Source organism: Molossus molossus, unplaced genomic scaffold (genome assembly GCF_014108415.1).
Source record: "Molossus molossus isolate mMolMol1 unplaced genomic scaffold, mMolMol1.p scaffold_m16_p_19, whole genome shotgun sequence".
NCBI lineage: Eukaryota > Metazoa > Chordata > Mammalia > Chiroptera > Molossidae > Molossus > Molossus molossus.
Window position 1 is genome coordinate 39038045 of NW_023425354.1, and position 24835 is coordinate 39062879.

Here is a 24835-nt window from a genome sequence, read left to right on the forward strand (position 1 = left end):
GTGGCTCCAGCAGCCTTCCTGGGTCCACACCATGGCCACCTACTGGCAGGGCCTGTGGGCCTATCGCTCCTACCTGATTGTGTACTTCCTGCCCATTTTCCTGCTGCCTCTGCCCCTCCTCATCCCCACGAAGGTAAGGACTTGGGGTTCTAGGCACATAGAAGCTGTAAGGGGCCAGGAGAGGGACTGTTTGGGCCAGGGTTGGAGATCCTTAAGACCAGTATAACTTGCCTGGCTGGTGTGGCTCAGTGATTGAGTGTTGACCCATGCACCAAGAGGTCACAGGTTTGATTCCCAGTCAGGGCATATGCCCAGGTTGTGGGCCTGATCCCCTGGTGGGGGGGGGGGGGGCATGCAGGAGGCAGCCAATCAATGGTCTCTCTCATCGATGTTTCTATCTCTCTCCCTCACCCTTCCTCTCTCTCTAAAATCAAAAAGAAAGATTATTAAAAAAAAAAAAAAAAAGACCAGCATAACCTACTGACCTCTCTGAGCCTGGAAGTGAGGCTATAATCTCCTGGTCCTCCTGAGGGATGAGGCTTAAGAGGTCAAAGGGGGCTTTTGCTTGGCATCTCATAGTAGGAGCCCCAGGTGAGTTGCTTAGGTGCACTTGGAATCTACTGCCTCGGGAGTCGGGAAGCCAGTTTATAAAAGAGGTACAGGTGGAAGCAGGTGGGGTTATCTTACCTACTATGTGCCCACGCTGTCCTGCACTAAGCTTAGTGGCTAATGAGCAGGGCTAGCTGCTGGAGGGGATGGAAGGGAGCAGGATGAAGCTGGCCCTGGGCAGTTTGTGCCAGTAAGAATAGACACAGCAGGAGAAGGTACTCACCTGTGATCCAAAGGACGAAGTGTGCTTAGACTAAGGAGAAGGGGTGGGATCTTACCAGCAGTACCCAGGATGGACAGGGAAGTACCACTGCCTCCTGCCCCACCCCCAGATATTGCACATTCGTGGGGAGTGCTCTCGTAAGTAAAAGAACACAAAATTATAAACCTAAAATTAGCACAGGGCTTGGGCAGGGTCCGTTCAGGACGAGGGCCAGGAAGCCCGAGCTTCCCAGTAAATTTTTCCCTCTGGCAGGTCACACAATTAAAAAGTGGCCGAGCTTGGGATGTGGTCTAGCTCCAAAGCCTGTGTTTTCTCTCTGCCTTGTGGCATCCCGAAGGCTGCGACAGAATCTGGTCCTGGCCCCACCCAACAGCCCTGAACTGCCCACTGAGCGTTTTCTTCCTTTTGTCACATGTAGGGACATTGAGGCAGGCTTTCTATTGGTGCTGTCCCAAAGGGGTGAGGGATTGGGATGTAGTGGTACAGTCCCTGGGCCCCTGACACCTGCTAAGTGACAAGGCTTGGCTCACCTTTGAGATGACCCTGGTCTCAAGCTAAAGCCAGTGGCATCTCTACTGGGAACCCATCAGATAGGTTTTCAGACAGACCAGGCCAAGTATGTGAAGCCCAGAAGAGAGGACAGACAGGGACTGTAATTCTCATTTTACCCCCAGGAAAGCACAGCTCAGAATGATTCAGTAACTTGCCCGAGGTCACACAGGAAAGCCTTGAGGCCAGGCCTCCTGCTGGGAGTGCAACACGGCAGGAGCCTCTGTCTTGCCTGTGCTACACTCAGCCCTGCTGCCCGCCTCTGTCCACAGACACTGCCTTCCCTGTCCTGATTCTGAGACCGTCCCATCTGATCTATGAAGGCCAGCCCCTTCCCCCGGGGCACTGGATACTAGCCCCTCTCAAGCACCTTTCTCCTGTGATTACCCTCTCTCTCTCCTACGTCAAGTTCCTTCTCTGCCTGATCTCTCCCATTGGCATACACACATGCAATAACAGCTCCCATCTTAAATAACAAGCAGACCTGCCCTGGCTGGTTTGGTTCAGCAGTTAGAGCATCGGCCCATGGACCAAAGAGTTACGGGTGTAATTCCGGTCAAGGGCACGTACCTCGGTGGAGGGTCATCCAGGCCCTGGTCAGGGTCATGCGGGAGGCAACCACATCTGTGTTTCTTTCACATCTGTGTTTCTCCCTCTCTCCCTCTCTCTCTCTCTCTCCCCTTCCCACTCTATCATGAAGTTAAATAGGAAAAAAAATATATCCTTGGGTGAGAATTAAAAACAAAAAACAAGCAAACCCTCCGTTGACCGCAACTCCCTCAACATATGCCTCCTTTCAAGACTGTCTACACTGACATGTCTCTCCTTACAAAGCTCCAGTCTCCGACTCTAACTGCCCAGAGGGCTCTGGTCAAGTCCCCATCAGCTCCCATGTCACCAAACCCCTGGTCCATGCTCACCCCCCTCATTCCCTCAGCAGCATTTGTCACAGTTTGTCACCCCCTCTTTACAATGCTATCTTCTTTCGGCTTTGGTGACCCCTTCTCCTGGTTTTCCTCCCCCCTCAGCCACTTTATTCAGGCCCCTCCTCCTTATCCATTTACTCTCCCCCAGGTGATCCCCAAGTGATCCTTTGCTGTCTCCTGCTTTGAAAAGCATCTCTAGTCCTGACCAGTTTGGCTCAGCGGTTGGAGCATCGGCCTGTGGACCAGAGGGTCCCGGGTTCGGTTCCCGCTAAGGGCATGTACCTTGGTTGCAGTTTGTCCCCAGCCCCAGTTTGGGTCATGTGTGTGGCAGCCACTCGATGTGTCTCTCTCGCATCACTGTTTCTCTCTCTCTCTTCCTCTCTCCCTCCCACTCTATCTGAGGATAAATGCAAAAAAATGTCCTTAGATGAGGATTAAAAAAAGAAAGAAAAAGCATCTCTATGCTGATGATTCTTCGTTCTGTAACCCTAACCTTTAAACGTGTATTATCCAACGAACACTAGACACTTCCACCTGATTATTCTCCTTTAAGCAGGATACACTCTTACTCGTCCAAAACAAAACCCTCATTGCCCATCTTTTCCAGTTGGCTCCTCCTGAAGGCTTACTCATCAGTATGTGGTTCAACCATCTACCTTTAAGTCATTCCTTTTTTTCTTTTTAATCCTCACTGGAGGATATTTTTTTATTTATCATCAGATAGAGTGGGAGGGAGGGAGAGAGAGGGAAAGACAGAGAAACATTGATGTGGGAGATGTGGGAGGGACTCATCAACTGGTTGCTTCCCGCACAACCCCGACCAGGGCCGGGGACTGAACCGAAACCCAGGTACACGCCCTTGACTGGAATCGAACCTGTGACTCATTGGTCCAAGGGCCGATGCTCTAACCATTGAGAAAACTGGCCAGGGCACAGTCATACTTGATTCCTCTCTTTCTATCATTTCCACATGCACCAGCAGGTCCTGTTGACTCCATACCCCCAAAATACTTTGAACGCTATCACTTTCCACTGCCTCCACTCTCGCTGGGGACACCATTGTTTCTTGCCTATCCCTGTCCCTCCCCAGACAATTCTTTACCCAGCCACCTGGTCTTTCCAAAACATAAGGTCATGTCACTACCCTGCTTAAAATCCCATACAGATTTTCCATCAAATTTAAAATAAAATCCAAACCGCTCAGCAGTTAGAGCATTAGCCCGCGGACCAGAGGATCCTGGGTTCGGTTCCCGCTAGGGGCATGTACCTCAGTTGCAGTTTGTCCCCGGCCCTGGTTGGGGTCATGTGGGTGGCAGCCAGTCAATGTGTCTCTCTCATGTCGATGTTTCTCTCTCTCTCTTCCTCCCTCTCTCTCTCCCGCTCTATCTGAAGATAAATGCAGAAAGTGTCCTAGGGTGAGGATAAAAAATAATAATGATGATCAAATAAAATCAAAACCTCTTAGGGCAGCTGGGAGTCCCTGAGGCTCCCCCTTGCAGATGCCTCGGTCCCCATGCCCAATGTCTTACCTCCTGTCCACTCTGCTCCCGTCCCACCAGCTTTCTCTCTGCTCCCCAAATTGCTCTGCTCCCTGCCTGGAATGTTCTTCTCCCAGATGCCTCCTTCTTATTCCTTAGGTTTCAGCTTAAATCCACCTCCTCAGAAATGCCTTCTCTGACCACCCCCCGTCACTCTTTATTATAAAACATTGTGATTTTATTTACAGGGATTTCACTGTGTGAAATGATATATTTGTTTATTTTTTATTTATTCTCCGACTTCCTATACTAGAATACAGGCTTCATGAAGACAAGGACCCTGTCATTTTCCATATACAATCTCCAGTGCCTGGCACATAGTGGGTACTCTACAAATACCTGTCGAATGAATGAATGGATGAATGAATGTGGACAAAGAGGGCCCTGTCCTGAATTCCTGCTCAGTCCCTGCTCTCTGATGAGTCCCCAAGCTTACCTCCATGCTCCTGGGCCCTGAAGTGGGAAGAAGGAGTTCCAGGCTAGGCTCAGACCTGTGTCCATATAATAACAGTTGACACTTATTGAGGTGTTTGGTTTTTTTATGTGTTAGTCGTTGTGCCAAGCACTTCAAAGTACTAATCCATTTATCTCTCCAAATAACCTCTGAGTTACTAAAAGGTTACTACTATTGGCTCCATTTTATAGACATGCAAATTTAGGCCCAGAGTAGTGAAGTAATTTGCCTAAAGTTCCAGCTAGAAAAGGGCAAAGTCTGGGCTGGAACCTGATCGTGGGGTCTCTGTCTGAGACTGTCCAGGGACGGAGGGTGGTGGCCCTGTTGTGAGTCAAGTCCTGAGCCACCGACACTCACGTCCATCCAGCGGGCAGTCAGCCCTTCCTCTGTCGATCATTCTGGGATGTCTGTTGAGCTCTTGCTCTGTGTGGCAGGTTAGCGAAAAGGAATACAGACATCTTGCTTCGAGTTGCTCTCAGTGTAGAGGAACATGTGTTTACACAGAGGTTTAGCCAGAAAGCTACAGGAGCTCAGAGGAGGGAGAAAATCCTTCCAACCGAGTCTAGTGAGAATCTGAGGCAGGTGGCATTTGAGTTGGGCCTTGAAAGCTGAATGAGATTCCAACAATCAGAGACATCCATAGAGGGAAGTCCAGGTGAAGGGACAGCAGGAGCAAAGGTGTAGGGGCTGGAACCAGTAGGTGTGTTCGAGGAATAGTTACAGAATCCTTGAAATGCTCATCATCTTCTGACGGTCCCAGCAGATGGAGGTCTTCTCCCCAACCCTACAAGCAGACAGTAAAGAAGCACCATCAGTCTACCAGAAACCTTACATCCATTCATTGACTTCTAAGGAGCACTTACTGTGTGACAGGCACTGTTTGGGTGTGGGAGGTGGAGAGACACACAAAAAGCATATAGTGTCCATGCTTTAAAAACAGCAGGTGGTGACTGTGGTTTAGGGAGGGGCTGCTCTTGATGGGGTGGTCCAGGAGGGCCTCTTGGATGGTAATATTTATCCTAGGACCAGAATGGCAAGTAAGAGCCAACCAAGCACAGCTCTGGGCAAAGAACTGTCCCGGCAGAACACATAGTGCAAAGGCCTGAGGCCAGGGCTGAGCTTGGAAGGTGGAGGGATGAGCACAGCCACTGTGGCATGAGGAAGGAATGTGGGTTTTATACTGAGGGCCATGAGGGGTAAATATTTGCTCAGGGATCAATCAGCTAGTAAATTAGAATAAAAGATACAAGGGACCTAAAAACAGTTTCTCAGTGATACAGTGTCTGTCAGGACAGAAGAGCTTAGCTGAAATCTATATTGTGTTTACAGTGAGAACAAAAAGTGGAATTCCTTAATCTGAATCACCTGTACTCCTAAAACCAGTACATGTGCACATGAATACACTTAGAAATCTGTGTAACTAAAATACCCTTACTGCAAGCGATTCCTGAACCCCAGAGATGGACTCAGGACTCAGATGATTCACTGTGTTGCATGAAGACTGGACAAGGAATTTGGACCTCACTTCTGGGACCCACCACTATCTTTAGAAGCTTCCTGGCTCTTGGTTGAGAAAGCAGAGTCCAGGGTACAAAACAGGGATCTGGGAGCCAGGCAGATGTGAGTCAAAATCTGCTCTGTAGCATGAACAGTTGTGTGACCTTATCCAAGCCTTTGACCTCTAAGGGGCTATTGTCACCATGAAATGAGATAGCCTTCATGCATAGAGTATCTGCCACTCAGGGCTCAATGAACAATGACTCCCTGTAACCCTTGGCCTTTTGTCTAAATTTCTAGCCCCTGGAAAATACAACTAGCCTCAGGCACTGTGTAGATGCCTGACTTCTTTCCTCTGGATGATGTATTTTGTTCAAACGAGCCATTGTGGGCCTCAGGGCCTCCACCTATGAGCAGGAAGGTGAGGTGTGTCTGGTCATTCCCACAGAAATGATGAGGTGTGGTCCCTAAGTGTAACCCCGAGCAGCACTGCGACTGTGGGAAGACACATCTCCTGGCCTCTGGGGTAGAATTAGAAGAAGGAACCAGCTTCCAGGACCGGGGGAATCCCTGGAGTAGAGAAGAAAGGTTTCCCAACTTGAACTTTGTCCCCGGATTACCAAATGGTGCCCATGCTTCCTAGCACCTGCTAAGTGAAGGTCGGGGAGGGAGAGCATGGCAGGCTCTTCAACAGTGCAGTTTCCTGGATGCAACCCTGCAGTGAGGCCCAGAGCCGTTGTGAGGCTCAAAGCACAGGGGAGTGTGGGACTGCTTCCCTCGTCATCATTTCTGCTGCTTTGCTCTTTAGTGGACACAGTCAGGCCTAGCTCCAGTTTCAACCATGAGGTCAGGACGCTCCCCGACTTTTGTTCTCTCTGACACTCAGAAACCCATTGTTTCCCCTCGGTCTCTTAGAGCAGAAGATGATGCAACAAATTCATAAACATTGAGGTGCAGAAATAAACAAGACACCCCAAATGAGATCAGGCAAAGAACAGGAATGAAGTCAGCCAACATCACCTGCTTTGGGCAGTCTCAAAGGCAGGTAGGGGCTGTGGACACTTTATTTTTTCATTTATTTATTTTATCCTCGCCCGAGGACATTTTTGCATTTATCTTCAGCCAGAGTGGGAGGGAGAAAGGAAGGAAGAGAGAGAGAGAGGAGCATCGATGTGAGAGAGACGCATCGACTGGTTGCCACCCCCACAACCCCAACCAGGGCTGGAGACAAACCACAACCAAGGTACGTGCACTTAGCGGAAACCGAACCCAGGACACTGGTGCACAGGCCGACGCTCTAACCACTGAGCCCAACCGGCCAAGGCTGTGGACATTTTAGAGTGGAAAAGGGGAAAGCTTCAGGGGTTCCCTGATTAGAGGTTGTTGGCAGGGGAAAGCTGGAGGGGGTGGGTGCTAACTAGAAGCGGGGTGTCCTATGTGGTTGGTTAGGGAAGTTTATTTGTCTTTCACTGGTTGGAAGTGGGGATAGAGAGTGGGGGGAAAAATGAAGGAAGCTACCCTGGCTGGTTTGGTTCAGCAGTTAGAGAGTCGGCCCAAGGACCAAAGAGTCACAGGTTCGATCCCTGGCCCTGGTTGGGGTAGTGCGGAGGCAACCAGTTGATGTCACTCTCTCCCTCCCTTCTATTCTGTCTAAAAAAATCAATAGAGCCCTGTCGGTGTGGCTCAGTGGCTGAGCACTGACCCATGTACCAAGAGGTCACCAGTTCGATTCCTGGTCAAGGCACACGCCCAGGTTATGGGCCAAATTCCCCAGCGGAGGGCATGCAGGAGGCAGCCAATCAATGTTCTCTCATCAATGTTTCTATCTCTCTCCCTCCCTCTCCTTTCCTCTGTCTCTCAAATCAATAAAGAAAAAAAATATTTAGAAAAATCAATGGAGCCCAGCCTGTGTGGCTCAGTGGGTTGAGCGTTGTCCCGTGCACTGAGACGCCCCGGTTCGATTCCCAGGCAGGGCACATGCCCTGGTTGCGGGCTTGATCCCTGGTAGGGGGCCTGCTGGAGGCAGCCGAATGATGTTTCTCTCTCACATTGATGTTTCTATCTCTCTCTCCATTCCTCTCTCTATAAAAAAAAAACAATAAAAACATGTTTTGAAAAGTAATAATAATAAAAATTAAAAAATAAACTAAAGAAACCCTCAGGCGAGGATTAACAAAAACAAACAAAACGAGGGAAGCTGGCGCTCATTGAGCCAGTCCTGACTGGGGCCAACTGCTACAGGGGCTGTGGTTTGACTGCCCAGGCTGGTTACTGCAGAGGTTGCACTTTTATATATGAACTGGCCATTGTTTCTTTTGTATATTCAGTTTCTCAAAGGTATTAGGCACTCAGCTGGGCCTATTATTCCCAGAAAGTATATCACACGCCCCAAGTCTCTTTAGCCTGCTTCTCTCCCTGTGGTCACTGCCATGCAGACACCCAGGACAGGCCCCTGGGAACTTTCCTCCTCCTATTCCTCCTACGCAACTCATCAGTCACCACCCAGGCCCTCTGTCTTCCAGCTCCTCCCATCTCCAGAGTCCGTCCTCTCTCCATCTCCACTGCCATGACCTGCTCCGAGGCCCTGTCCTCTCCCCCCGAACACCAGCACCACCTCCTGTGGCCTCCCGGCTTCCCGTCCTGTGTCTTCTGAGCCACCTGCCATGCTATAGCAGGTGTAAACTCCTTATTTTCATCTTTCTGTGGTTTATTTAGGTGACACATGTGGGTCGTACAAAAGGCAAAGCACAAAAAGGTGAAATGGGGAGGTCGCCCTCCCACCCTCTGCCCCCTGCCCTTCCCAAGGGCAGTCTCAGCGACCAGCATGGTGTGTGCCCTCCAGAGCAGGGATCTGTGGGGACAGTTCATAAGGTCTGTGGACTTGCATGGGAAAAAACAATTCCATTTTACTGTCAATAGCCTCTAAAGAAATTTGAGTATTTTCTTCTGTTATGAATGTAGACAACAAATCACAAAACTAGAACGGTAGCTTTGTCTTTGCCACCAGTAGAAATCACAAATATTTTTACATCACATTAGAGCTGTTGCTGGTACCTGAAATATTGTTTATGTTCATCATGACTTTGAAATTACAGTAGCTGTTAGCCAGTGAAGGCCTCATTCATTAAGAGTCACATATATCACTATCTTACCCATTTTTTCATATTTTGATTACTGTATTTTAATATAATTGATTTTCTTTATAATCTTATGTATTTTATATATTTATTTATTTACTTATTTATGTATGTGTGTATTTTTTTATTTGAGAGATGAAGGGAGAGAGAAAAACATCAACCAGTTGCCTCTCATATGTGCCCTGACCGGGGATTGAACCCACAGCCTGAGTATGTGCCCTGACCGGGAATCAAATGCGCCACCTTTTTGTATACTGGTTGATGCTCTAACCAACTGAGTCACTCCAGCCAGGGCAGTACGTATTTTTGTTGTTGTTGTCAATCCTCACTAGAGGATATTTTTCCCTATTGATTCTTAGAGAGAGTGGAAGGGAGGGAGGAAGGGGAGTGAGAGAGAAACACTGACGTGAGAGAGGCACATTGATTAGTTACCACCCAAATGTGCCCCAACCGGGACTGGGAATCCAACGTGAATCCAACCTGCAATCCAGGTACATGTCCTTGATCAAGAATCGAACCTGCAACCCTTCGGTCTACGGACCCACATTCTAACCACTGAGCCAAATCGGCCAAGGCATAGGAGAGTATGTATTTTATTTAATGCATTTAAGAACATTATTCTAAGGAGTTGGAAATCTTTGTCAGGCTGTCAAGGGGATCCTGGTATCAAAAAAAGAATATGAGTCCCTGAATCATACACACGTGTGTGTGTATGTGTGTGTGAAATGACATATGATAGCATCATTGTAATCTTTTAATAGAAATGCCAATGTAACCATGTCAGTCTCTCTGCTTAAAACTTTTCAAGGGCCCTCCCTTCCCAGCCCTGTTTTCTGGATAAAGTCTTGGCTCCCTCCCAGGGCAGACAAGGCTCTTTCCAAGCATTCCACCCTTCCAAGAATACATCTTGATCTTTCATGCCTCATTCTGTTCCCTCTGTGCTTACCCCCTCACCCCAACACCTTTTCCCCACCCAATGAACTCCTATTCATCCCTCAGTGCCCCTTAGTGTCTCCTCTCTAGAAGCCTTCCTCAGCCCAGAGGGAGGGGACTCAGGTAAGGGAACCCTTCTCCTCCAGGATCCCACTCTCTGGTCTCTCCTTTGCAACGGTGCTTGGCAGGCTGCCACCCAACGCCTCGCCTCACCCCCTAGCCTGGGGAGATTACTGCCAGCAGCATCCCTACTTGCCAGGGCAGACGGGCAGTGGGAGTGACACACTATGTGCCAGCCCATCCCCACTGCTGGGTTAACCTTCAATCACCAGGAGAAATAAGTTGTGACACTTCTGAGACTGTGGGCATATTTGCTGCTGCCCAACAGCCACAGGCTGCTCTGTACCCGTAACGGGTAAAGGCCGTAATGCCCGCAGATCCCACACCTTGCTCACATCCAGGGTCCAGAGTCTGCCCTGGATTCCTTGGCACCTTCATTTTCATTTGTCCCTCTTGCATTCACCCTGGTCCCCCGGCAGCCCAAGAGCACATTTCTGTCCCAGCGCCAATTCTGCCATCTGCTCACTGCCCTCTACAGTCTTTACAGCTTGTAGCTACACTCACATCCCTCATCCTTATACTAACCCAGCAAAGTGGGTGTTTCTCTTATTTGTTGATAAGGAAACCTCATAAAGGAGATAAATGTGTGTGCAGCTGGAAATGCTCATTGTTGCTTATCCAAAGGGGGAAAAAACGCTGAGAGAGGTTCAGTAATCTGCCCAAGGACACACAGCAATAAAGCTAGTCCTGGGCATGCAAGTTTTCTGAACTCTGACCTGTGTTTCCCTTTACAAAAGAAGCAAGTTGCCAGCCTTGAGGTTTGGAAATCCTCTGAGGGTTTATTTCTTCTGTCTACTGTTGGCTTTATAGGGCAGCCTGCCTACCCACGACCCTGAGGGCCAGCTCACACTCAGGCTGCCTGAGGCCCAGGGCTGGACCTGACTTGTGTCTGTATCTCTAGTGTCCAACATTCATTCACTCATTCATCCAGAGTGTCCATTCCATCTAGATGCCAGGCACCCTGCTGAGGTGAGCAGAAACAGACTTGGACCCTGCTCCCTGGAGAGTATGGTCTAAGGACAAAGATTGATAGCAATCAAGAAATTCATGAAAATAAATGTTCCATTACAGACTGTGATGATGCTATGCAGAAGAGATACAGGGGCTTAGAGTGTTAAAAACATAATAATGGTGACTAGACTCCAGCCTGGAAGCCAGGCTTTCCTAAAAAGAAATATTTGAGTTGAGATTTCAAGCATGAGTAGACACCAGCTGGGCAGAGTTGGGAGGGAAGAGGGGAAATTATGTGCAAAGGCCCTGTGGCTGGAGGGAGAATGAAGCGATGGAGAAAGTGGAAGAGGGGCAGTGTGGCTGCAGCAGAGAACATGGAGAGGCACAGACCAGCCCTAGGCTTTTCCTAAGAGCAGTGGAAAACCCTGAAGGGATATGAGTTGCTTTGAGGTGAGTGTGTGTATGTTGGGTGGAGAGTTGATGGTGGATTAAACAGATGTTGCCTCAAGATCACTCTGACTGCTGCAAGAAGAGATTTCACGGGCAAGAGAGGAAGCTAGAAGGTGAACAAGGAGGCTGTTGCAGGAATGTTGGTGACTGATGCTGAGGCTCGGACCAGGCTAGTGGCCAAGACAGAGCTGGAGAGAAGTAAATGGGAGCATCTGAGGCACGGAGCCAGCAGGACTGGAGACCTGGAGTGGGACGGTGTTTGTTGAATGAGTGACTGACGAACAGGTTTGATTCCCGAGTTCCCGGTTCTAAAAGTGAGGATATTGACCTTGGAATAAGACACACATGGGGCCCAGGGGAAAGGACCCCCGGGCTCTCTCCTCAATGGGTGTCCAAGGGGCTGGCTCCTGACTCAGAACACAGACAGGTCCTCAACCTCAAACCCAGACCCTCTAAGGTTCAGTCTCAAACCCAGACCCAACTAAATGTCAACAAAGCAATTCCAGATGCCCTGCGTCTGGGTTTCCTCATCTCTCAGTAAGAGTAATGAGAACCACTGTCTCATGGAGACGTTAGAATGAAATGAGAGGACGTGTGTAAAGCACCCACCGGGCTCTGCCTGACCTCTGCATTGCTGGGGCTTGTAGAGACCCCTGCCCCCTCCCACATAGGGGTGAGCCTGGACGTTTAGGAAGTTCCCAAGGTGATTCAGGGAGGCCACAGTAGTTGGTACCAGGTAATTATTTTCTTTCTCTCTTCTCAGAGGTTCTTACCCATTTCTGAGCCATGGCTGCCTTTGGCTGTCTGGTGAAGACTGTGGGCCCTTCTCAGAAGATTGCTTTGAATTGCACAGAACCAAATGCAAAGGGTTGTGGAGGAAAGCAATTATTTTTAAATCCAGTTATGAAAGTATGAAAAGATACAGTGCAATTCAGAAATATAGGTACTTCTTCATGAATGCATTGAATCAGATCTAGTGTTGGTGTAATTGCTACCATAATTTCCAAATAGTGATGGATGTAAACACTGTTTGGAGGTACAGTTTGCGGTAACTAGGACGACTGAGCTAATAGCCACAGTCAAAAACCTGTGACAAAATCACCAACAGTACCATGAACAGTTGTATGGTTTTGCTGCGTATGTTCATAACCTTAGTTAGATGTTAGCAGAAAAGTGAAATTATTTCCCCTCAGACTCCTCGGATTTTTGGAATTCCACACCCCAGTGAAGAGTCTCATGAACCAGGAAGGCAGGTCAACAAGTTATGCTACAGCTGGACAGACTCCCCAGGAAGGTGGGGACAGGACACAGGGCCAAGGAAGGCTCCTGATGGAATTGCGAAACCAGTTTTGTGTTTTGATCCAGACACAGATAGACAGACATGGAGAGGGACACAGAGAAGTCGTAATGGGGTAAGAAAGCCATAGATTGAACACACTGGAGCTCACAGGAGCAGGTTTGACTATTAGTAGTTCCCTTTGGAGTGTGGAAATGGGGTCTCAGAATTGAAGGAACTTGCCCTGGCTGGTTTGGCTCAGCAGTTAGAGCATCAGCCTGCAGACCAAAGAGTCTCGGGTTCGATTCCAGCCAAGGGCACGGTTGCAGTTCAGTCCCTGGCCCTGGTCAGGGTCGTGTGGGAGGCAACCAGTCAATGTGTCCCTCTCACATCGGATGTTTCTCTCTCTCTCTCCCTCCCACACTATCTGAAGATAAATGGAAAAAATATCCTCGGGTGAGGATTTAAAAAAATAAAAATAAAAGTGAAGTAACTTGCCCAGAGCGAGGCAACAGGAAGTGGCAGGCCCCACATAGATGGCTCTGTCTGGATTCAGAGCCCCGTAAACCCCAGTGGACATAGTGAGCCTGAAACTAAGGGACACCCCTCAAATGCAAGGGATTGAGCACAGGGTGGAAGGTAAAAGCTGAGGCTCAGCCCTGGCCGGTTTTGCTCAGTGGTTAGAGCGTCAGCCTGCGGTTCAGAGAGACCTGGGTTCGGTTCCCGCTAAGGGCGTGTACCTCGGTTGCAGTTTGTCCCCGGCCCTGGTTGGTCGTGCGGGTGGCAGCCACTCGATGTGTCCCTTTCACATCGATGTTTCTCTCTCTCTCTCTCTTTCTTTTCCTCTCTCTCCCTCCCACTCTAGCTGAACAAAAAATGGAAAAATGTCCTCAGGTGAGGATAAAAAAAAAAAAGCGGAGGCTCAAAAACCAGATGGCCTGGCTTCTCCACTTATTTGTGTAACTTCAAGACATTTACTTATGTATTTGCGCGTTTGTTTGTTGTCTGTGAAATGGGAACAATGGTCATGACCTCACAGAGCAACTATAAGTGATTAAAAAAACATCTGAAATCCTGGCTGGTGTAGCTCAGTGGTTGAGTGTTGACCCATGCACCAAGAAGTCACTGGTTCGATTCCTGGTCGGGGCACATGCCCAGGTTGTGGGCCCAATCCCCAGTGGGGGGCATGCAGGAGGCGGCCAATCAATGTTCTCTCTCATTGTTGTTTCTCTCTCTCTCTCCTTCTTCCTTCCTCTCTCTCTAAAATCAATAAAGAAAAAAATTAAATTAAAAAAAAACATCTGAAGTACGGCGCAGAGAGCACCATGCTTGGCACAAAGTAGTCCTCAGGGTCCTCTGCTGTCGTGATTAGCAGAGCTTTCTTCTAGGTTCAGCAGAGTGATGGTCCACCCAGCGCCCCTCCTGGAGGGTCACCAGGGTCCAGAGAGGCTGGCCTGCCCTTAGCCCCAGGGCAGGATGAGTAACTGGCCAGGGCGATCTTTGCAGGTGCAAAAGTGGTTGAGGAAACAGCAGCTTCAGCAGAATCAGCTCCTGCTGGGGGAGGAGGGGGGGTGGGTCTCTGGTCAAGGGTCAAGGTAGCCCCACCCCTGGAGCCCAGGAGTTCAGGTCTGGGGTGAGGAGAGGTGGTGGATGTTTACTAGAAAGAAAGTGAGCCTGGCATCAGACAGACTTGACTCTCCGGCAGTGCGGTGCGCGGTACCACTCCGGGAGCACCAGTTATGTGGACGATGGGGAGAACTCTCAGAGTTATGGGATCCGGACACCTTCCTGGGTCCCATGCTGCCGCTGCCACCCCCTGGTTCTGGAGCCTTGGGCAAGCCACTTACCCTCCCAAGCTCACCTCTAACGGGAGCACCACACCCACCTTAATGGCTGCTTGAGTTTATGTAACAACATAAAAACAACCAGGTCCTGTCCTGGCCCATGTTGCTCAGTGGTTAGAGTGTCGGCCCGCACAGTGAAGGGTTTCGGGTTTGATTCCTGGTCAAGGGCACATACCTGGGTTTCAGGCTCAATCCCTGCCCCAGTCAGGGTGTGTGTGGGAGGCAACCAATCGATGTGTCTCTCGCACATCAATGTTTCTTTCTTCCTTTCTTTCCCCCTCCCTCCCACTCTTCCACTCTCTAAAAATCAATGGAAAAAAAATATTCTTGGGTGAGGATTAGCAACAACAACAAAAAAACCAACAACCAGCTCCTAGAAATTGCTCCAAAACAGCAGCTTCTTCTTCCCCCAGGCCACCCCCAGGGACCCACCCCAAGCTTTGGGGTACTAAGGGCATGAGGTACTGCAGGGTGAGCCAGCCTGTAGCAGGCGGAGGAAACAAGAAGGGCAGGGCAATGGACACAGGAGGGAGAGGAAGGGCACTCTCGCCCCACTGTCCCAGCATGTAGCCCCTTCCTTTGGCAAACAGAGGATTGGCAGGTGCCCCTGAGGCTGGGATGTGGGCACTGTTCTCCACTCCCCACCCCCATCCCGGGCTTCTTTCTAGCTAAAGATTCCCCGCCTTCCCTGCCAGCCCTGCAGAGACTCTGTCAATGAGGATGGGCCTCTGACGTCAGGGGTTGACCGTCTGACTTCCATTTCTCTCCAGCCTGAGGTCCGGCCTCTCTAGATTCAGAGGCCTCGTCACAGAAGGGAGGGCCTCTGCTACCCAAAGACTCACAAGACTATAACTCAGGGTTTACCCCACAAGTCCCGGCACAAAGCAGGGATGCGGGAACCGTTCACATAGTCTATATATTATGAATAGCACCCCCTGGAGTTGTGCAATGCAGTGATCATGCCAGGATTGCTAGGAAGGAGACACTCCACCATTCCCCAAATGGGCAGGACCTAACTTTTCAATGATTAATTTATTCAGAAAAGATTTGCTCTGAGGCCTGCCGGGTCTTGAGCTCCAAATACCTAGATGCCACAGAACTGACTCCGTGCTCATGGAGCTGACCTAGCAGAGGGAACAAACACTAAGTCCTCATACAAATAATTACATTCTCACAGGCTCTGATAAAGCCAGGGGAAGCCAGGGCACCAGGCAGGGTCCACACTGACCAGGCCTCAGTCTGGCAGCCCCCATTTCATCCAGGGATCCTCACCTGGGCCCTCTGCAGTCCCCTTGGGCTGGGTGAGGCTTATTAGCCAACTCCAGACTCTCCAACCCTGTCCAAGGTCAAAGTGGTGAATGCCTTACTTTGTTTTTCGTTTCCATTTTGAAATGGGACCTTGGGTTCAAAAATCAGTGACTGTGGGTTTCATGGGTTACAAATGACCTGTGTTCTCCAGGGGCAGGAGGGTATGACTTTGGGATACAGGCCTGGCCCCTCCAAAAGCTCTGCTGCTCCCCGCCCCTCCACAGGAAGCCTACTGTGCCTACTCCATCATCGTCATGGCGCTCTTTTGGTGTTTCGAGGCTCTGCCCCTGGCTGTCACTGCCTTCCTGCCCCTCATCCTGTTCCCCATGATGGGCATAATGGATGCCTCTGAGGTAAGCCTCCCCTGCCACATGAGGAAGGCTCCCGAGGATGGGGGCGGTCTACTCTAGGGTGCTCATGAGCCAGGAAGCCTCATCATAGGCAGGGCACACAGAAGGGTCCCTGTCTCCGCTTGGCAGGTCAGAGAGCACCGAGGGAGGAGTCAGCCACAAGCAAAGGGGGAAGGACATTCTAAAAATGCCAAGTGCGTGGCTAGTGTCGAGAGTTCATTCAAAGTGGGAGTGATCAGGCTTAACCCAGGGAGGTGGAAAGGCCTGGAGACAGAGGAAAAGGGGCCTTAACGTCCAGCTAAAGACGTTCTTCTAGTTCGGTGGCTCTTAAACCTGACTGTCCTGAACTGAAGGGTTGGTTAGAACACAGAATGCTGGGCCCACTCCAGAGTCTCTGGTTCAGTAGATCTGGGGCAGGGCCTAAGCATTTCATTTCTAGCAAGTTCCAAGAACCACTGCTCTAGTTTCTAGAAACTAGAAATTAGCATCCCCCAGTCCACAGCTGTAACCACGAGTAGAATCAGGCTGGATTATGTCCCAGTCACTCCTGCGGGGGAGAACGAATGAGTTTGGCAGGAAGAGAGGAACCTGGTTAATATCAAATAATGCGTAATCCAAAGACCATTTCCATTTGGTTCCAAGAGCCCAGGGACCAACCTCTGCTTGTGGGAATATCAGTGCCTGTACCCCATAAACCCAAAGCACAATAGGAGACCCCTGCCTCTCGGCTGTCCCTGTCTACCAGGTCTGCATCGAGTACCTTAAGGACACCAATATCCTGTTCATCGGGGGGCTGCTGGTGGCCATCGCTGTTGAGCATTGGAATCTGCATAAACGCATAGCCCTCCGCGTGCTCCTCATCGTCGGGGTGCGGCCCGCGCTGTGAGTTCCCACAAACCAGGATGGGACAACCCAGTGTCGGTGGCATTCTGGGCATCCAATCCCTGAAGGGATGCTGGAACACCAGTATGTCTGTGTGTCCGTTCCTAGGCTAATGCTGGGCTTCATGGTGGTCACAGCCTTCCTGTCCATGTGGATCAGCAACACGGCCACCACGGCCATGATGGTGCCCATTGCACACGCCGTCCTGGAGCAGCTGCACAAGGCTCCCGCGGTCAAGGACATGGAGAACGGCAGTGACAACCCCACCTTCGAACTTCAGGAATCAAGTCCCCAGAAGGAAGCGGCCAAACTTGGTGAGAAAGAGGAGGCGGGACCCTGCTCCATTCCCAAGGGTGGTCATCTTGGATCCTTTACGGAAAGAGGGAGGCAAGAAGTGCTGTGGCCAACTTGTCCTGAGTTTCCTGGGATTTTCCTGGTTCTAAAACAGTTTCATGTGCTGGGAACCCCCTCAGTCCTGGGAAAACCAAGATGCTGGGTCACCCTGGCAAGCAGAGAGCTGGAGTCCAGGTGGGCCATCAGGGGTCCATGCTCCATTCTTCCTGTTTGGTTTGGATAATCCTGTGCCCTTTTCTATGCCTTGGTTTCCCTCTCTCAAGGGAGAGGTTGGGCCAGATGGTGTCTAAAGTCATCCTAACCTGAGACTCCAGGGAGTGCTGGGCCCTTGCAGGCCTGGAGGCAGCCTCTGCCCCCCCAAAGCCCAGATCAGGGCTGCTCGCTAGCAAGTATCCTGCCTACACTCCAGGGGCCATGGAGCTCCAACCTCCTTAGAACTGCACCCACTCCCCAACCTGAGCTCTCCCTTGTTCCCAGATAATGGGCAGGTCTACCCTGTCCCACCTGGCCCTTTGGAGTCAAGGGCACAGAGAAGTCAGGAACAGATCCGCTTTTCCCAGGGCATGAGCCTGTGCGTGTGCTACTCGGCCAGCATCGGGGGCATCGCCACACTGACTGGCACCACTCCCAACCTGGTGCTGCAAGGCCAGATCAACTCGTGAGTGACTGCGATGGGGTGTCTGCGCTCTCACTGCGGGGACGCGGGGCCTGGGGTTTACCAGGCAATGTCACACAGCAGCCTGCCTCCCTCTTCAGGCTCTTCCCTGAAAATGCCAACGTGGTGAATTTTGCCTCCTGGTTCAGTTTTGCCTTCCCCGCCATGATCATCTTGCTGTTGCTGGCCTGGCTGTGGCTACAGTTCCTTTTCCTGGGCTACAAGTAAGTGGTGGAGTGAGTGAGAGAGGCCCAGGTCCCTGGCCTTATCCCCTGGGAGCTTTCGGTTGGGTACCCAGATAGCCATTGTGAAAAATGATAAAATCACCATCCCAGTGAGCAGACCTCTCCCTCCCAAGGCCCCTCTGTGCACTTGGCCTTCCCCCCGCCCCCACCCCCATTTGAGGTCATTACTGGACCAAGAGTATTACTATCCCATTTAGCAGATAAGCAAACTGAGGCTTGAGAAATGGTACACAACTAGATTTGTCAGTGCTGGGACTGAAAACCAGGCCTGATGCCCAGGCCAAGTCCCATTCTGCAACACTCCACAGTCCTTTGGTAAGTGCTAAAGGAGAACACACTGAGCATGGTCATACAAAAGCCTGGCCCTGTGCTAGGCACTGAAAACACTAAAAGGCATTAGGCACAGTCCCTGTCCTTGGAGCTCACCATCTGATGGGTGATGGCATAGTGCGGCCATGACACAGGGAAGCGCAGGTGCTGTGGAGCACAGCCCAGGAGAATGGGAGTTCGAGAGACTCTTGGAGGAAATGATGCCAGAATTGAATCTTATAAAACTAGAAGTCAGCCCAGCTGGTGTGGCTCAGTGGTTGAGCATCGACCCAAGCACCAAGAGGTTGCCAGTTCGATTCCCGGTCAGGGCACATGCCCAGGTTGTGGGCCAAATCCTCAGTGGGGAGCATGCAGGAGGCAGCCAATCGATGTTCTCTCTCATCGATGTTTCTATCTCTCTCTCCTTCTCCCTTTCTCTCTCTGAAATCAATAAAGAAAAAAATTTTTTTGCCCTGGCCGGTTTGGCTCAGCGGTTGGAGCGTCGGCCTGCGGTACAGAGAGACCGGGGTTCGGTTCCCGCTAAGGGCACGTACCTCGGTTGCAGTTTGTCCCCGGCCCTGGTTGGTCGTGCGGGTGGCAGCCACTCAATGTGTCCCTTCATGTCGATGTTTCTCTCTCTCTCTCCCTCCCGCTCTATCTGAACAAAAAAATAAATAAAATAAAATAAAGAAAAAATTTTTTTAAAAACTAGAAGTCAGCGAGGTGGAGACTGGGGTAAAGCATTCCAGGCAGTGGGAACACCTTGTACCAGTGCACAGAGGCAAGAAAGAACACGGTGTGTTTGGGAGAACTCTAGTTCTGCGCGGTTGCAACATAAAGAAAAGGAGATTAGGAGATGAAGTTAGAGAATAGGCAGGAAAAGGATTTGGGACGATTTGGGGTGCCATATAAACAGTTAGGACCTTGTCTTTGAGACTGGGTAGTAAATAGTTTTTATTCTTACTAACAACCCTTGATTATCTGCAGTCACTAGAGTTTTGAGTTGAAAATCATGTGAGACCTTGCTAGGGCTCAGCAGGAATAGAGTCTGGGGTCGATCAGTCATGTCTGCTACAGGATAAGAGTGGTGATAGGAGTGGGATTATGGTACGAGTTATTTGCCCTTCCTGCCCAGGCAGCGGGGAGCCACTGGAATTTTTTAAGCATCATTGCTGTACTTTGGAAAAATCACGTGGGCAGGTGTGAGGAGAATGGATTGAGGTTGGGTACAAGCTGGTAGTCAAAGAGACCAGCACAGTGCCAGGCACCATGGGGGTTCAAAGATATGTGAAGCATGGTCTTTGCCCTTGAGGAACTTGCCATCCAACAGGGGAGTTGTGATTTGCCCAAGTGAAAAGTGAAAAGTCAACATGAGTTAAGTAAGCAGCATACAGAAATGGGTTAAAGCCTTTTGTGCCTCTGGGGACAATCAGGGTGGGGCTCAGGCTGGCAGAGGATGCCCAGAAACCGGTAGGAGAGGAAGGGGAGGATTTCCTAAAAAGCTGTTGGAGGGGAGCAGTGAGTCAGAGCCAGAAGGAGGCATGGGGTTCAGGCCTATGGGTCCTCCTCATTCTGGGCAACAGAGGGTTTGACTCAAGAGAACCGTTGGAGGGACAGGGGTCAGTGGGGCAGATGAAGCAGGGCCAGGATGGGGAGACTGGCCCCCAGCCCCAACCTTGTCTCTGCCTCGTGTGCCCCTTCCCAAGTCTTCTGCTCTTCTTCCAGAAACTTGGCTGGATCCAGGGCCTTAGTGTGACAGTTCTGAGATGGCCTCTGCAGGCCACAATCTTTACATCACAGGAACTCAGAGGCGCTTGTTCCCCTGCCTGGTGCGAGACCCTCACGAGCGGCCCCTGCCCCTCTACCTGCAGCCTCCGGAAGAACTTTGGCATCGGGGGACAGGCACGCGATCAAGAGCAGGCGGCCTTCCAAGTCATCCAAAAAGAGCACAAGCAGCTGGGCCCCATGACCTTTGCAGAAACGGCTGTCACCATCCTCTTTGTCCTCCTGGTGCTGCTCTGGTTCACCCGAGAGCCAGGCTTTTTCACCGGCTGGGGCAGCCTGGCTTTTCCCCAGCCCAATGGGGCAAGGTAAGCATCATGGGGAGAGGGAATACCTCAGGGGCTCACCTAGCTAAAGAAGAGGGAAGGGAGAGGGCTCCAAGAGCAGAACAGAAGGTAACACGAGGGCGAGGGCGGGGAGGGGACACTTGTCAGAAGGGGTTGGCCCATCCGTGGGAGGGCCTCCTCTCCACCGCCACCTCCTCCCGGCATCCCTGCATCCTTGAGCAGCCCTGAACCACTAAGCCTGCCCTCCCTGCCCCGCCCGTAGCTTGGTGTCCGACGGGACAGTGGCTATCTTCATCAGCATCATTATGTTCATGGTGCCCTCCAAGATCCCAGGGCTGACTCGAGATCCAGGTAAGCACCTGGACCGGGGCAGGAAAGGGCCTCTGGGCAGCCCCTGCCTTCTGGCATAAAATGTGCTTTAGTTCATATTTGGCAGAACGAGACAAAGCCCTGAGAGGTTAGTGTGACTTACTAAGGACACAGGGACAAAGTTGGCATGTTGCAGAACTGGGGTCCCCCTCCCGCAAACATTAAGCTCTGATAGGGACCCATACAGAAGCCCCCAAGTGGGAGGGAGGGAAGGCCTGTTGACTCTTGCTGACCCATCCTCTTCTGCCTGGGGAGCAGAAAACCCGGGGAAGCTGCAGGCCCCTCCTGCCCTCCTCAACTGGAAGACAGTGAATGAGAAAATGCCCTGGAATATCGTATTCCTGCTGGGTGGTGGCTTTGCCCTGGCCAAGGGCAGCGAGGTGAGCAACCCCTGCCCCCACCCCAGCCTGTCGGAGGAGACTCTGTGGCAGGGAAAGACTGGGCCTTGCTTCAGTGCCTCACAGGGGAGACTCCATCCCCACTTAGGAGCCCCCTGGTGGCAGAGCCTCTGCAGCTGCTGGAGCGAGGTTAGAGGGTCATCTGAGAGGGGGGGCAAGAAACACAGCCACAGGGATCTTTCCCCAGTTGGGTTCTCAAGTCAAAGGAGAGGCAGGTACCTCTGGTGGGCAGGGGCTGTTCGCTGGGATCCCCCTACCCCCTCCAGACAGAGAATGCAATGTCTTTAGGCCTGTGAGTAGCTGCCTTTGGGTTGACAGGGCTAGCCTGCTGCAGCCACCAGGGGGTGCTGTGATCACACCCAGCCAGGCTCTGGGGACAAGGGCATCATTCCCAGAGCCTCCATCCAAGAGGGAAATCCCTGAACCTGCAGCCCTGGACCTCAGTGTTCTCACTAAGCTCATTCACTGCACAGACAGAAGGCAGCTAGCTTCCCTGGGTCAGAAATTGGTGCTGGGGACTCCTAAATCCAAGGGTAGTTCACCCATCAAGCATTCACCAACTGTGCCAAGCTCTGCGCCGGGTGCTGGGTAGGCCGCATCGGGGCTCACAGTCTAGCATTACAGGCGTGGGCAGGACAAGACCTCGGAGCTCTTCTGACCTTGTGGGCTTTCCCTACCCTCCTGTCAGCCTCTTCCCGACCTCTGCCAGGACCAGTCCTGCTCTCCCCGCTCTGGGACTGCTGTGTGAGCCGCTGGGCTGGAGAGGGCAGAGCGAGGCCTAAGGTTGGCCAGAGACCTCCTAAGAGAGGTCGGGAGAAGTGTTTACTCCCACCAAGCCCCAGGTTTCCCAAGAAGGCCTGTTGACCCCCTTTCTTAGCTTCTCATTTGACCCTTCTCCCACACCCAACTGTTCCCCAAGAGCAGGAGAAGGAGCCCCTTGGTTGTAGCTGGGTCTTTCCTCCCAAGCAGCCCTTGATTTTGAAGAATCTGGAGAGGTGTGGACAGGAAGATGATGCTCCCGGAGCCTCAGCAGGGGGCTCTGGGCCCCAGGTAGCCCAGCCTCTCACACACCACCCTCTTCTGCCCACAGCAATCGGGCCTGTCTAAGTGGCTGGGGGAAAAGCTGACCCCACTGCAGTCTGTGTCAGCTCCTGCCATTGCCTTGATCCTCTGCCTCCTGGTCGCCACCTTCACTGAGTGCACCAGCAACGTGGCCACCACCACACTCTTCCTGCCTATCCTGGCCTCTATGGTGAGCTGGCCCTCAGACACACCTCCTCCAGGCAGCCCTCCTGCCCACCCCTTCTAGGCACCTCCTCTCATTTCTGGGAGAGAACATCTGAGCTTCCACCCTTTCAGGGCTCTCCAGCTACCTTGGGCCCCAGAGCCCTCTTGCCCCCTGACTCACCCCATCTCTAGTGACGTCACTCCTTGAGTATCTTGATGGAGCTCACTGGTGGCCTCATCCACACCCACCTCCCCAGCCCGGCCCCTGTCCTGGTCATTCCTGAGGTGATGGGGTAAAATTGCTGCCCGGAGCGTCCCCAGCCCCTTCCTCCCAGGCGCGTTCCTACGGCCTTTGATGATATCCCAATCCCCTTTGAGATCCGTTTTATGGGCCCCTCCTCTCACCACACCCCACAGGGCAGGGCCACACAGTCATTCCCTCCAGAGAGGTCAAGGGGCCCTTCCCAGGTCATCCAGTACCTCTGGCAAAAGTGGTGGGTTCATGCCCAGAGTATGTGCTGGGGGTGGGGAGTGGTCCCTGAAAGAGGGGCAGCAGGAGAAATGGAGGCCACACCTTTCTCCCTGGAATGGGACTGCCACCAACTCTGCCCCACTGTCTCCCCCTCCAGGCTCAGGCCATCTGCCTCCACCCTCTCTACATCATGCTCCCTTGCACCCTGGCCGCCTCCCTGGCCTTCATGCTGCCTGTGGCCACCCCGCCCAATGCCATCGTCTTCTCTTTCGGAGGTCTCAAAGTGTCTGATATGGTGAGTGGCAGGGGCCCTGAACACCTCAGCCCTCCTTCCTGCTCTGTCTTCCCATCCTGGTGGACTACAAAGTGGCATAAAGCCCCTGAGATTCTCAGACTTGAGCGGACACGGGGTGGGGAACGGCAGAGAGGTTGGGATACAACCCCCAGTTAGAGCATCATTAGGCCCTGCCAGGCCCAAGCCATGTGAGAGGAAGACAAAGGGGTGAGGAATTTAGGGAAGGTTCCAAGGTGCCGGGCAGCCACACCCAGGGAAATGGACTCGGAGAGAACAAGGCCCAGAGTCCTGGGAGCTCATGAGGAGCTTCCCTTTCCCCTGTCAACCCTGGGAGTAAAGCAAGAAGCGTGCTGTAGGTTCGATGCAAGGGAGGACTTCCCAAGGGAGAGTTTTGCTAGTGAGAGCTCCTGGGCACCTTTGGACACCAAAGGGATGGGTGCTGGCCCAGCTCAGCAGCTGCTCACTCACACGGACTGTCTGTACACCAGGCCCGGACGGGATTCCTGCTCAACATCCTGGGCGTGCTGGTCATCATGCTGGCCATCAACAGCTGGAGCTTCCCCATCTTCAAACTGCACACCTTCCCCTCCTGGGCCTACTCCAAAAACACAACCCACTGCATGGGCAGCCAGGCGAACGCCACCACGCCGAGCCCCTAGACCAGGGTATAATTGGCCAAGACCAGGAAGACCCAAGCCGTTCCTATTTCTCTGAGTCGGGAAGAGACACCCAGGCTCCAAGCCAAACAAGGAGAGAAAGGCACATGTGTACATAATCTCGAGTGTGTCTGTAAGTAAGGTGTGTGCGCTCTCAATCCTGTGTGTCTAAAGAAAATGTGTATATAGTATGTTCATGTCTGTGTGAGCATGGTATGTCGTGTGAGGATGTCTGGGGGGGGGAGGGGTTTGTGTCTGCACATGATCCTAGGTGTGTGTGCTTAACAGTGCATGTGTGTGAATTCACAGATAATATGACATGCCATCTCTGGCACTCCAGGTCTTGATCTCCACAGCTTGGTGGGTGACCAGACCCCTTTACATTGTATTTATTGAAACTTGAGGTTGGGATGGCCTGCCGAGCAGGACCTACCAGTGGTTGCCATGGCAACAGCCTCCGGGGACCAGCCCACATACTGAGCTTGCCCCAGCCTCTTTGTGGGGAAAGGGCTCGAATACTAGCCACATTAAAGTCTTTTTCAGTAGAGCCTGGGATGGTTTTTCATGGCGCTTTCCAAGGCTGGTCCCACACATGGTTTAGAGCCTAGGTTGGGGATTATGGTAGAAAGAGACCTGGCCTGTATCCTGTATGGCAGCCCCCTGGGCACCCCTCCCACTCAAGGGAGAAAGTAATGGCCAGGAACCCCTGCCAAGGCCAGTCGGAGTGGGCGCAGCCACC

General features: G+C 51.8%; 1 protein-coding gene across 1 annotated transcript; it reads left to right on the top strand.

Moving 5' to 3' along the window:
- SLC13A2 (solute carrier family 13 member 2) lies at nt 1–24099 on the top strand. Its single transcript, XM_036269039.1, has 12 exons — nt 1–133; nt 16040–16168; nt 16911–17047; nt 17156–17361; nt 17879–18059; nt 18158–18280; nt 20482–20700; nt 20942–21030; nt 21307–21428; nt 22537–22698; nt 23303–23440; nt 23929–24099. Exons 1-12 carry the CDS (start codon nt 32–34, stop codon nt 24097–24099), a joined length of 1779 nt encoding a protein of 592 aa, XP_036124932.1. The 5' UTR covers nt 1–31.
- Nucleotides 24100–24835: the final 736 nt, after the last annotated feature.